The sequence below is a fragment of the Rhinolophus hipposideros genome (genome assembly GCF_964194185.1).
Source record: "Rhinolophus hipposideros genome assembly, chromosome: 4".
NCBI lineage: Eukaryota > Metazoa > Chordata > Mammalia > Chiroptera > Rhinolophidae > Rhinolophus > Rhinolophus hipposideros.
Window position 1 is genome coordinate 2960681 of NC_138050.1, and position 12609 is coordinate 2973289.

Below are 12609 nucleotides of genomic sequence, written 5' to 3' on the forward strand. Positions count from 1 at the left end.
TAGTTTCCTCATAAGTTGATCGAAGAAGAGCAAGTGCCACTCTATGAAGCCCTTCTAAGTGGAAAGCCCTTGTAAGGACATCAGGGCATGTCCTGCCCTCCAGGCCAGTGCTGGGTCTTTGGCTGTAAACCCTGATGTTTTGGCTGGTGATATCTTTGTCTTAGAGGAAGACGGAACATGATAATCCTGGTTCAGTCAACAAATGGATACAGAGTGACGTGCTTGGGAGCTTTTATACAGTCGTTGTTTAGTAAAACTGAAAGTCGAATGGAGTGACAGCTAAGACCACCACTTTTGACTAATAATAGTCACAAGCTCAATGCAAGTTCAATGAAAACTGCTTAAGAAATTCAACCCAATTCACCTTCCCAAAATACAAACTTGAGTATGCTGCATGAACCAAAATGTAATGAACAGAACCCCACGTTTACAGTTTTTGTGAGATCTGCTCAGAAAATACCTGAAATAATTCTTCCAACTTAAAGCAGAAAACATTTAGAGAACACAACCAGGAAAATCTGGAAATAATGTTATTTTAGGATTCTTTGACAAAACTGTAATAGCCCGGAAGAAAAAAAAGTCCCGGTGGAATAAGATATCTATCTTTCCATATCTGACGGCTGGACGAGTCAAGAAGTTTGTTCTGAGGGAAGGTGAAGATGTGTGGGAGCTATGGGGAGACCAGCTTTAATGCGATATAAAGACACTAGCAAATGGAGCTGCATGATAAATGAGCTCCCTGGACAAGTATGCTGCATAGCACTGGAAGTTTTCAAGCAGGTCTCGGCTGTCCTTTTATTATTTGGACTGGTATGAAAGAAATTACTGTCACTATGCCACTAAGGTGTTTGGATTCCAACTCTAAGAAATAATTCTTGTTACAAAGACACTATGGCTGTTTTGCCACAGATTTTACGATGAAGGAAGGTCCCCTAGAAGCAGGAATTTGCCACGTCTTAATTTTTCAAAATGAAGCCTGAGGACAACATATACCCATGCCAATGATGCTGTGACTCCTTTCCATCTGGAGAACCATGAAATGAAATTCAACACAGATATATGAAGAGCTTCTTGGGTTTTACCAAACAGTATTTCCCTCCGAAATTACCATTCAGAACAGACTGCATTTTCCTATATTCCTTTAAGCTATATCTTATATACAAAGTTTTCTTCTTATTTACAGAGTTTTCTTAATAGCTGAAGCGTATCTGAATAACTTCTTAAAAATCTGGTGAATTCAACTTTAAAATATTATTATGTTGGGCCGGCTCGGTGGCTCAGGCGGTGGGAGCTCCGTGCTCCTAACTCCGAAGGCTGCTGGTTTGATTCCCACATGGGCCAGTGGGCTCTCAACCACAACGTTGCCGGTACAACTCCTCGAGTCCCACAAAGGATGGTGGGCTGCGCCCCCTGCAACTAAGATTGAACAGGGCACCTTGAGCTGAGCTGCTGCTGAGCTCCCGGATGGCTCAGTTGGTTGGAGAGCATCCTCTCAACCACAGGTTGCCAGTTCAATTCCTCAACTTCCACAAGGGATGGTGGGCTGCGCCCCCTGCAACTAGCAACGGCAACTGGACCTGGAGCTGAGCTGCACCCTCCACAACTAAGATTGAAAGGACAACAACTTGACTTGGAAAAAAGTCCTGGAAGTGCACACCGTTCCCCAATAAAGTCCTGTTCCCCTTCCCCAATAAAACCTTAAAAAATAAAAACAAAATATTATGGTAATTTTCGAACATTCAAAAACAGAGAATATAATACATCTGACGTATCTGTCACTCAGTCAGCCTTGACAATTATCAGTATGTTAGCAATTTTATTTCATTTGTACTCCTATACTCGTCCCACCCCTGATTATTTTTAAGCAAGTCCCAGATATCACACTATTTCATTTGAAAAGATTGTATTTCCATAAGATTATGTTTTTAAACAAACATAACCATGTACTGCTACGACATCTAAATAATTTAATACCATGTTTCCCCCAAAATAAGACCTGGTCTTATAATTTTTACTCCATTAGGGCTTATTTTCAGGCGATGTCTTATTTTTTCATGTACAACAATCTACATTTATTCAAATACAGTCATATCATCTTCTGGAACATCATAACGTACTAAATGCATCCGTCTGGCTGATGATCTTAACTGGGGCTTATTTTCATTGTAGGTCTTATTTTGGGGGAAACACAATAGTTCCTCAGTATTGACCATTCAGATGGTGTTCATTTTTTCCTCATGTTGCACAACAGTTTGAATTGCTAAACAAAGTACACACGTGATGGATGGCTGACGTTTCCCGTGTGCCCTTCCATTGCTTTCCCTTGCACTTTTCGGTTGAAGAAACTGAGTTGTGTGGTCTGCAGTTTCCGTGGTCTGGATTTAGCTGGTGCATTGCCATGGTGTTGGCCATGTTCCTGCCCCCTGAATGTCCTCTAAATTCGGGAAGGTCTCGAGTCCTGATCAGATTCAGGCTTGCGCTTTCCTTTTTTTCAGTCACACTATTCATCGGTGGTGCTGTGTGCTCCCATCAGGAAGGGTACAATGTCTGATTCTCTTTTTGTGATGTTAGCAGCCACTGATACTCACTGTCTAGATCTCCGAGTTTATTAGGGTTATAAAATGGTGCCATTTTAATGACATCATTCTTCCTTTGTTAGTTGGAATAGTTATAACGGACAACTTTCCCTAATTAACTATTTGATTATCCTGAAATACAGATCATAAGGAAAAGAAAAGCAAAAACTCATTTCCCTTATTCACCAGTTTTCAGAATAATGAGGTGGATTCCTAGAATCCTCTATAAGTAACAAATGAGGTTTTTTTTTTTTTAAAAATCACTTTATAAACAAAGATTTAAGCATAGCAAATGTTTTAAAACATTACAATTATCCTACTGGTGCTCGAGCTGTGCCATCTTTGGTCAGTGGACGTTTACTCAGGTTGGCTACTGAGTCCTTTTGTTGTCATCCCAATAATTCTTTAGAGATTTCTTGCTTTTTGCTATGATAAGATATTCTAGGCTCCTATTACCCGAGACCTGAATCAGCCGTTTTCTTTTTAAAGAGCACGAATTCTTTTAGTGAGAAATGGCATGTGATGGCCATAATTTGCATACCAGCACAGCTCACAGCTACTGGGTCCTTTATATTACAAGGCTAAAAAATATGGTTTTTTTTTTACAATTAAAACACCTCATGAGTTTCTACTGATACTTCTAATCCAAAATCACAAGTACAAGTTAACCCTAACCTTACACCTTTATCATCTATCCGTATCAGTTCTTAGTGACATGTACATAATGACTATTTTGACTTATCCTACCATACACACACAGTAAGTAGTTCCTATGACACTACAACCCACTTTGGGAATAATGAAAACAACTGCTGATGGAGGGGGGCAGTTATTTTTTTGTCCTTAGGATGTATTCTGGTTAGAATGTACATTCCACGTACGGTGTTTTAAAATCACTGAAGAAGTTCCTCTCTGAGAGGCTATACTACCACTAAATACAGTCAGTTAATTTCATTTTCCTTACCATCTTACTGATTTCTTTATTTAAAATATTAGCATAGTTCCAATACTAAATCAGTATTGTTAGGAACCTTCTTCTGCTTTTCCCCAACATCTTATTTGAAGTAAATGTAATGTTCACCACCAGTCCTTATGTGAAAATCTCTCATGCTTGTCATCCAAAGGTTGTTCTCCTACAGATTCCTCAGGAAGGGTTCCTTGAAACAATATTCCCTGAGTGGTCATATCAGTTTGTCTGTGGGCTTTATCCTGAAGGTCAGTTGAGCTGGACATAAAACTCATAGCTTGCCATTTTCGAGTATTTTTAAAATGTTACTGCATTACCTTCTGGCATAAAGTGTGATTTTATTCCTCTTATAAGTCAATAATTTTACTAGATAATCTCTGTGTTGGCATTCCTGACTTTCAATATACAGTTTTACGCAGGCTTTTATTTTAGGAACACTTTCTTGAACTGGGTTCTTAGTATTTGATATATTTCTTTTAGTCTTCTTTCAATTCATATCACATGTATGTGTATGCTGGGTCTTTCTTGGTCTATTTTAGGTATCTTTTGTATTCTTTTGAATCCTTTGGATTAATTTCAAAAAATGTGTCTTCCTTTCTACATTGTCTATTAAGAAACTACTTATTGTGTAATTGTTTTTGTGTTTTTTCTAGTTTAGTCTACATTTCTGAGAGGATTTTATTTTATTTCTAATTCTTTCTGAGTGTTATCACTTATTTCTAATTCTTTCTGAGAGCTATCAATTTTTCAAATCTTCCTTTTTCTGTAATAAACCTTATTTTTGAGTTTTTCTAATTGTTTGTGTTCTTCACAGTGTCCATCATTTTCAAAACTTTTTAGTCCATTCTGAAATATTAGATTATAGTTTATTATTTTATAAGCATGTCTTTTTGGTGGATTTCCATTGCCTCTAGAGATATTATTTGGCTTCACTCTTTTTTCTCATAATAATTTGAGCAGAATTCAACTGTAATCCTTTCTTTTGCTCATATTTTAAGTGACATAAAATTTCCTGTGCTCTTAGGAGGAAAGGGTAGATCACACTGCTCTTCTCACTTAATGACTCTAGAATTCTCTCGTGTTGTTTTCCCCAAGTGACAGAAAAGGTGGCATTATACTTTGATATTCTGTTTCTCTCCCCTGCTCTGATCTGCATCTTTTCTTTGCTTTCTCCCATTGTCTGGCTTGCTCAAATCAGGCTCTATTCCCAGCAGTCTCCCCTCAGTGTGGGGTCATGGAAGAGAGCTTAGATAGCTAAGATGTTATACAGCTAGGAAGGCCAGCGTCACAAAACTGACACACGACAGGTCTCTTACATTCAACTATGGATAGTCTCCAGCATTACTCCGTTCTCAGTCTGGGATGCTCTTTCTCATATTGCTCTGCCTGCTCCAGTGAACCACTATTACCGATTTCTTATCTTCAGAGCTGTCAGAAGCCCAGTCAGCTTTCTCACCACATCTTCCCACACAAATGCTGACCCACAGGGGTCATGTGGGCGACACCTGCTTGTATCTGGGGATTCTCAAGAGGAAGCCTTGTTGCCTACTTTCATTGTAGATGTTTACTGTGCAATCTTTACTTTTGCTATCAAAGCGGCTCTCGGTTTATGGTAGGATTTTAGTAGATTCCTCTCTAATTTGGTATTTTTGGTAATTTACACATTTTTAGTTTTCTATGCAATCCTCAGCTTAAGAAATACATTTTATTTCTGCGTTTGTTCAAGTTTTTATTTTATTTTTATTTAACACTTTAAATTCTACCGTGTTTCCCCGAAAATAAGACCTAGCCGGACAATCAGCTCTAATGTATCTTTTGGAGCAAAAATTAATGTAAGACCCGGTATTATACTGTATTGTATTATACCCGGTCTTATTTTACTATAAAATTAATATAAGACCCGATCTTATTTTACTCTTATAGTAAAATGGCTTCATTCTTTTTTGAAGCCATTTCAAAATGGCATACATAACCCTTATAGTAAAATAAGACCGGGTATAATATAATACAATACAATACCAGGTCTTACATTAATTTTTGCTCCAAAAGATGCATTAGAGCTGACTGTCTGGCTAGAACTTATTTTTGGGGAAACAGGGTATCTAGATACCTGTCATACTCACCTATCTCTAGTTCCTTAATACCACTAAAATGTATGTGTTCCAAATTTTTATCTTTTCCTCTTCTTTAAAACCTTGAAATTAACTAGATTTTATAGATATTTCAGAATATGTCAGCAAAATTAAACCTGACAAGAACCTATCCAGAAAGAACATTTAAAATCGCATTGAAAGGTAAGAAAATTTACTCAGTTAAAAACTACCTTATGTCAACAAGAGAGCATTCCAAAGATAATCTTCCCATTGTCTTTAGGTTTTCTTGAAGTTCTCGTAAACAGCTAATATTCACTACTACTTCAGTACCCACGTCATACAGCAAGACCTATGAAAACAATAACTTTAAGTCTATGGAAAGACAATATTTCCAAATATCTTTTGCAAACTGAAAAGCAGAATAAAAACTGGATTAAGTAACTCCAGTATAAAAATATGAAATGCATTCACTTTCATGATTATACCTTTCCCTTTGCATTTACCTCTACCAGCGTGTCTGTAACCATCCTGACGATCTGGCCTCTTCGCCACTCATTGTTATCTGGCATCTTCACAGCACAGTGCATATCATTTTCCCATTTAACAGGTTCCCATTTTGAGTTTTCATAAGCAGCTACCATGTTTTCCTGTAAACTATATAAAGAAAATGTATTTTAGCTTCCTAAACCCTTTCTTATAACATGTAATTCTCTAACCATATGCCTTCTATTGGCCTCCCTTACTCATCCTACTCCAGCCAAACTGTAACTTTGTCCTTACTTGACTATCCAAGCTTCTGCCACTGCAGGGCCTTCACAGTGGCACTTCCCTCTACCTGAGATGAACGTCCCCCAGATAGCTACATGGCTTTCTCCCTCTCCTCCTTCAGGATCCATTTTAAATGTCACTGTTTCTGTGAGGTCTTCCTTGATCATCCTAAAATTGTCTTCCTCCCCAGCTGCTGTAATTTTCTCCAGTGTCTTTATTACCATCTGCTACACTAAATACTTTATTTGTTCACTGTCTCTCCCTCTACTAGAATTGAAGCTCCATGACAGCAAAGACTTTTCCATGTTTTTACCACTGTATCCCCACTACCTAGAACTGTCAAATTATAAGCTGTCAAATAATAGGTGCTCAGTGAGAATTTGTGGAATGAATAAATTCTAATGCAGTGAAAATAACCAGTAAAGATACACTTGCATGCATTTAACTAGTGTCTAGTGAGTACTTAGCTGAAATAATTTTGCTACTTTTAAAATTCTATATTTATGACTTCTAGATCTTTGAAACAAAATATAGAAAAAAAGAATAAAACTATATACAATATATATTTTCTTTATATCTTATACCTATTAAGTAAGTTTTCTGTTAATAACCACTGAACATAAATCTTCTCAGGAGATACTACATTACAGATATGCACAGGCAGTTCCCTATTGTAAAGTGATTGGAGATTCTCATTAGGTAGAGATTTTGCAGACACAGAATTTAAGTTGTTTACTTCATTTGAAATAATTTCTTCTGGAGAAGGATCCCATACTTCAACATGCTTTTTGGAATTATCTTTGATAGTATATCTGAAAAATAATGAAACCCATTAGCAAAACCAGTAGTTTGCAAAGCATTTGTTTGCATTTGCTTAGATCTAGAAATGAACAAGTTTTAGCTATGACTCATTACTTCCCAGTTTTGATATCAGTAGCAATTTTAGTCTTTTTTTTAAAAAAGAGTTCTTAACTACCACCAAAGCAAGCACAAAAAAGCCTAAAAGTCCAACTTTCTATTTTAAAAAGTTTAAAATACCAATTTCGCTAATTTCACCATTTCCCATTGATATTTTGCACTCCCACAGGAGAATTATTCAGCTTTTTTTGATAACTTGACTATTTCTCCATGATTAAAAAAACATCAATCTGTTCTCCAATGAGCATACAAGTGGAAAACAACTGCTAACAAAGGGTGTTAAGGAGCAAAATTATTAAATGAAGTCTTCAAAACATTTAATAAATCAGATTAGTTCACACTCTAACCACAGATGATTACATGTCATTTTTTATTTCCATAAAGGAAAAACTTGATTTCTTTCATAATAAGTTTGTGATTTAACTAATCAAAATGATAAATTTTTGCTATAAATCTAATGGACAACTTTCAGCCCTCAGTTGACATAAACTCTGATCACTAGCTACTCTTCCCTTGCAAGGCTCTTTCTTTGGTTCCTGGTTTTCCCTCAGCCTCAGGTTCCTGATCTACCATTTTTTTTTTGGACTTTTCTTTCTTATATCACTTATAAGTGATTTCCTATAAGTGATAATCCTCAGAGTTCCATCTTCATCAAGGGAGACTGAGATGAATGATGACAGTGATCATTTCATTCACTCTCCTGGACTCATTTATCATATACATGCGGCTAACTCCCATCTAAAGCACCTAACCAGGTCTCTCTTCAACTTGCCTGAAAACATGAAAAATTCACATATCTCCAAATGGGAATGTAGGCTACTCCACCACTCCACTTACTCTCTGTCCTGCCATTTCTCTTGTTAATTCTCCTGTCAAACAGGTACAAGAGGCTGCCTAAGCAGACAGACGTTCCACCTAGAAGATGTCAGTATCCTTTTCTTGACTCACTTTCAATTTCTAGGAGCCATTCTCAAGATTCAGGGTTCCTTAGAGATGGTGGGAAAGACACTCTATTCCCCCATTAAACTAATGACTTCCATTATTTTTCCTGACCCACTAATAGGGAATAACTCCCATCTATGACCTAAGTAGGGGAACAATATGACAGTTTCTCTTCTTGTGAACAAAGTGTTACATATGAACTAAAAGTTTACAGGTCTACTTACCCTGCTTCATAAGATGCTAGGCCTTCTTTGACTAGCTGGTAATTAATACTGGTAGGGATCATTCCAGGGGCACCAAGAGAATCAAAAAGCTCAATTAAGAGCACATTATCTTCCAGAATTTCTGTAAAATCATTAAGACTAGTTTGGGGAAAGAAACAAATATGACCCAAAATATACTAAACGAAGCAATTAAAAAGACAACTGGAAACTTAATCTCCTTTACTTTGCATCCATGAGGTTTCTTGCTAATGTCAAAGTTTCTCTTTAGGGACTTTGCAGACATAAAAGAACTACCAATGTTACCTACAGCACTTAAAAATTAATGAAATGTCCCTTTTAGGTTATTGTGTGCTGTTCTATAATGAACCAAAAGCAGTTTAAATCTTTTAGACTCAGAAAAGTACAAATTGACATATAGTCATTGAAGAATTGTTCTTTTATGTTTTTATACTATTTTATTGGTTTTAGCCAGGTCCCATAGGACAAAAGTAATGAATGAAAGTTAATTCAGGTCAGTAATTATTTGCGAAGATTTATGGTTTTTATAAGAATGGCACAAAGTTTAACAGAAAGTCAATTTAGAACCCTCATTAATCAACTGGAATTTTTCCCCATCCCTCTGATCTCAGGACAAACCATCAAACTTAATTTCTTTTAGAAACCAAACTGGTTGCTGGTTCATTAGCTCTATTTCTTAAAATTAGGAGTTATCTGAGGGCAAAGCTTTCATCTCATGTGCCTATTTACTTATTTATGGTACACAACACAGAGAACCTGCTCAATAAGTATATGGGTAAATGACAGAGGAATTTCTCTAGGTGACACACACTGCCATGCACTGGGATCAGTTTATACCTACACCTTCTGATAGCTGCTAGTCACAATGATGATTCCAAATAAAAAGATAAATTGTTATCAGCAGTAATATCATGTATCAATTAGCCATAAGAATACATATTACAAAACTTTTTTCAAGAACTTAAAAATCATTCCCGACTACTTTTCAATGGATCAGATATATTATCTAAAAATAAAAGCTGAGCCTCAATAAACTTTTATCTCCTTACTTTCTGTCTCTTATGTTCCCTTTGGTTCTTTGATTTCATACTTCCCATACATCAAGTTCTTTATTCCATCAGGGCCAACTTTCCCTGTGTTCAGTATCTCTACCATCTCCCTGCTCTGCTTCTAACTAAAATTTAAATGTCCCTTGTTTTATAAGGTAACAGTGTATATTAATGGGAGGCTCCCATTCTCTTCTGTGGTAGTTCTCATTATAAATGTCCGTAACTTTCAAGTTCATCATTGTGCAAATTAATGGAGAAAGTTATTTTTAGGTTCAGCAGGGCCTTCTGGCACTCCTTACATCAAATTATGTGGGTTAATAATTATGGTTTGACTAGTGTTTGGAAGTTGATGGCATAACAAATAACTGAGAAAGAAAAAGGAGGAGTCAAGAAAGAAACCCAGGGAGTCAGGTCTTAATGGGTTGTCTACGGCAGGTCTTAATGGGTTGTCTACGGCAGAGAAACATTCAAGGGAGGAGCTAAAAACCAACAGAATAAAGTACCAAAACCAAAGTTGGGAAGCAGAATTACCTAGGTTAAAGTCAGCTGAAAAATCAGTGAGGTTACTTCAGGACTAAGTGGCCCTTACTTTACTGCTCGTATCAGAAAACCCAAATATAAAAATTCTATAGACTAAGGATACAATTCCTATAATCATATTCTTCCTCAATGGAACTATTTCTTCAGAACAATTTCTTGTATCAGACTGAGTAAATGATCAGAGATATGTCATCACTTCTAGGTTACCTGCCCTTGAGCAGTTGATCTCTAAGCTTCAATTTCCTCATTGTAAAACAAGCTAATGATCTTATGGTTGGGTTCATTCAATGGAAGTATGATAAAAGGGGGAAAAATGGATATAGTAAAAATTACCCTTGAAAGTCCCACAAATCAACCACAAATAAACATGGTCTTGTGTATCCTGTGCTAGTACTCATTAAAACCAACACAGCCAACGTGGGTTGGAGCTTTGGAACATATCAAAACCCCAGATAAATAACAGATTCCCAATCCCCCTCTCCAAATCCCCTGGAACCAGATGTATTTCAGAATTCTGAAAACTGAGACAAGTTGAATATTTTCTAATACCCCTACCAGGTTCTGAGGCAGCATCCCATAAAGAAGCATTACTATCCTGAAGTGGAATATCCAGCATGTCCCTGAATAATGTTATTTTGTTATAACATTGATGAGCTGCCATGGGAACCTAACTCTTGTTTATATCAATTAATCTGCAGTAAAATTGGTTTCCTTATACGTTGTTTCTCTTAAAGTCACAGAACCTATCGATGACGTTAAGTGAGGACCTACTTTCTAAATATTCATTGTATAGATAAAGACTATATCCTTATATCAAGATTTTGCCATTAAACTTTTGATTTTCATAACTTGTAGGGTTACAAAATTGTTGGCCAGTTTCAGCCTATGTCTCAGACCCAAACTATTCCAAAAAAAGAAGCAAGTTTCTTCAAGATATGCTGAGAGCCTACTGTTGAATTCACTTCGGTCAAATGAAATGATGCCAAACAAACAAAAACTATTTACCAGTTATGTCCCACCTCCTCTCACTTTCCTGAAAATTAAATGTTGGGATCCATCATTACAAAATCAAGTACAAAGCCCTCTCAAAAATACAAACAGAAATAAGAGAAGCTAATTCCTGGCTTTAGGGCTTTCAAGAGGCCATATTAAGGGTGACCTGATCTTTACTAGTAATTTTTGCCTCGTGCTGATTTTAGACTCTAGAGCCTGGAGAAGATATTATTCCGTTTTACCTAATTTCAATTAATGTTATCTCTCTCTACTCTTAGTGATGACACACTGAATTTATTATAAGATCTGGAGAATGTTATTTCATAATGTTATTCTCATTTAAAATTACGTATGAACACATACCAAAAAAAAAAAAAAAAACAGAAAATAACTTACTAATGACTGAACATGTCATAAATTTATCTTGAGTCTTTTCTTCAAATTTTTCTTTAGCTTTTTTGGACCATTGCATTGTCCTTTTACATGGCTCAATATAGGCCAGCTTACATTTAATTGCCTGTGTCAAACAAAATTGTACCATTAAGAAAGTAGACTTAATTTTTAGTTATTTTAGAATTAAAATAAATTTTATGTGTGTTCAAACTAAATTTTGGGTTTGAATTTAATACATATTCAGAAAATAAATGTGCAAAGATGTCTATAGTAGTACTTTAAAAATGCAAATAACTGGAATCAACAGAGCATTTGGTTGGAATTACTGTATTCAGATACTGTCAAAACAAGCATTCATTAAAAGAGTTATAGACACTTACGGTATATTGTTAAATGAGAAAAGCATTTATAGGTTATACGGCTACAGTCTAATCGCATAATTGTTAAAAACACAGAAGATGCATATTAGAAGTACATATTTCAAAAATATTAAAATATTGAGTAATTCTGAGTGATTCCCCTAGTTTTGTGCATCTGTATTTTCAAGTTTTTTCTAAAACATTCCACCCATTTTAAAAATGAAAACTATTGTTCAATAACTATTTGAATACCACAGGAATATATGAATTAGAAAATAAGCCCCCTTCACATTGCTAATCTCTGGGGAGGAGGATTCCAGGAGAATAAGTTTTCTTCTCTCTTTCTCTTGCACAAGTTATATAAAATATAAATGGAATCACAGTAAAAGTACTCATGTGATGAGCGCTGTTCACATAATATGTCATACTCTTACCATATTTATAGGTATTTCAAAATGACATTAAAAGCTGCAGACTGGGAAGTACTTATAAAGACACAAATGAAGGACAACCAAGAGGGCGCAGTAGGTAAACACTGTGGTTACCTCCTCACACAACCACATCAAAATTACAACTAACCTACTAAACCACCATTACTGACAATCACCTAAAATCAAGCTGAACTGAAGCTTTTCAACTAAGGAGGTGCAGAAAAAGCCACCTCCAGACTGGTAGGAAGGTCAGAGATGCAGAACAGGCTGGTCCCACACATGAGTGTGAAGGTCAGAGACACAGAACGGGCTGGTCCCACACACGTGTGTGATCATTA

The 12609-nt window shown here is 36.2% G+C and overlaps 1 protein-coding gene across 1 annotated transcript in view; it reads right to left on the minus strand.

Annotated features, from left to right (window-relative positions):
- The window catches only part of RNF17 (ring finger protein 17), a gene marked incomplete at its 5' end in the record, with an annotated part of 94277 nt that overhangs the window by 29262 nt on the left and 52406 nt on the right, over positions 1-12609 (minus strand). The window contains 5 exons of the mRNA XM_081046130.1: positions 5867-5985; positions 6140-6290; positions 6989-7216; positions 8489-8609; positions 11485-11605. Of these exons, the coding sequence (XP_080902256.1) occupies positions 5867-5985; positions 6140-6290; positions 6989-7216; positions 8489-8609; positions 11485-11605 (740 nt within the window). The remainder of the gene's footprint in view (positions 1-5866; positions 5986-6139; positions 6291-6988; positions 7217-8488; positions 8610-11484; positions 11606-12609) is intronic.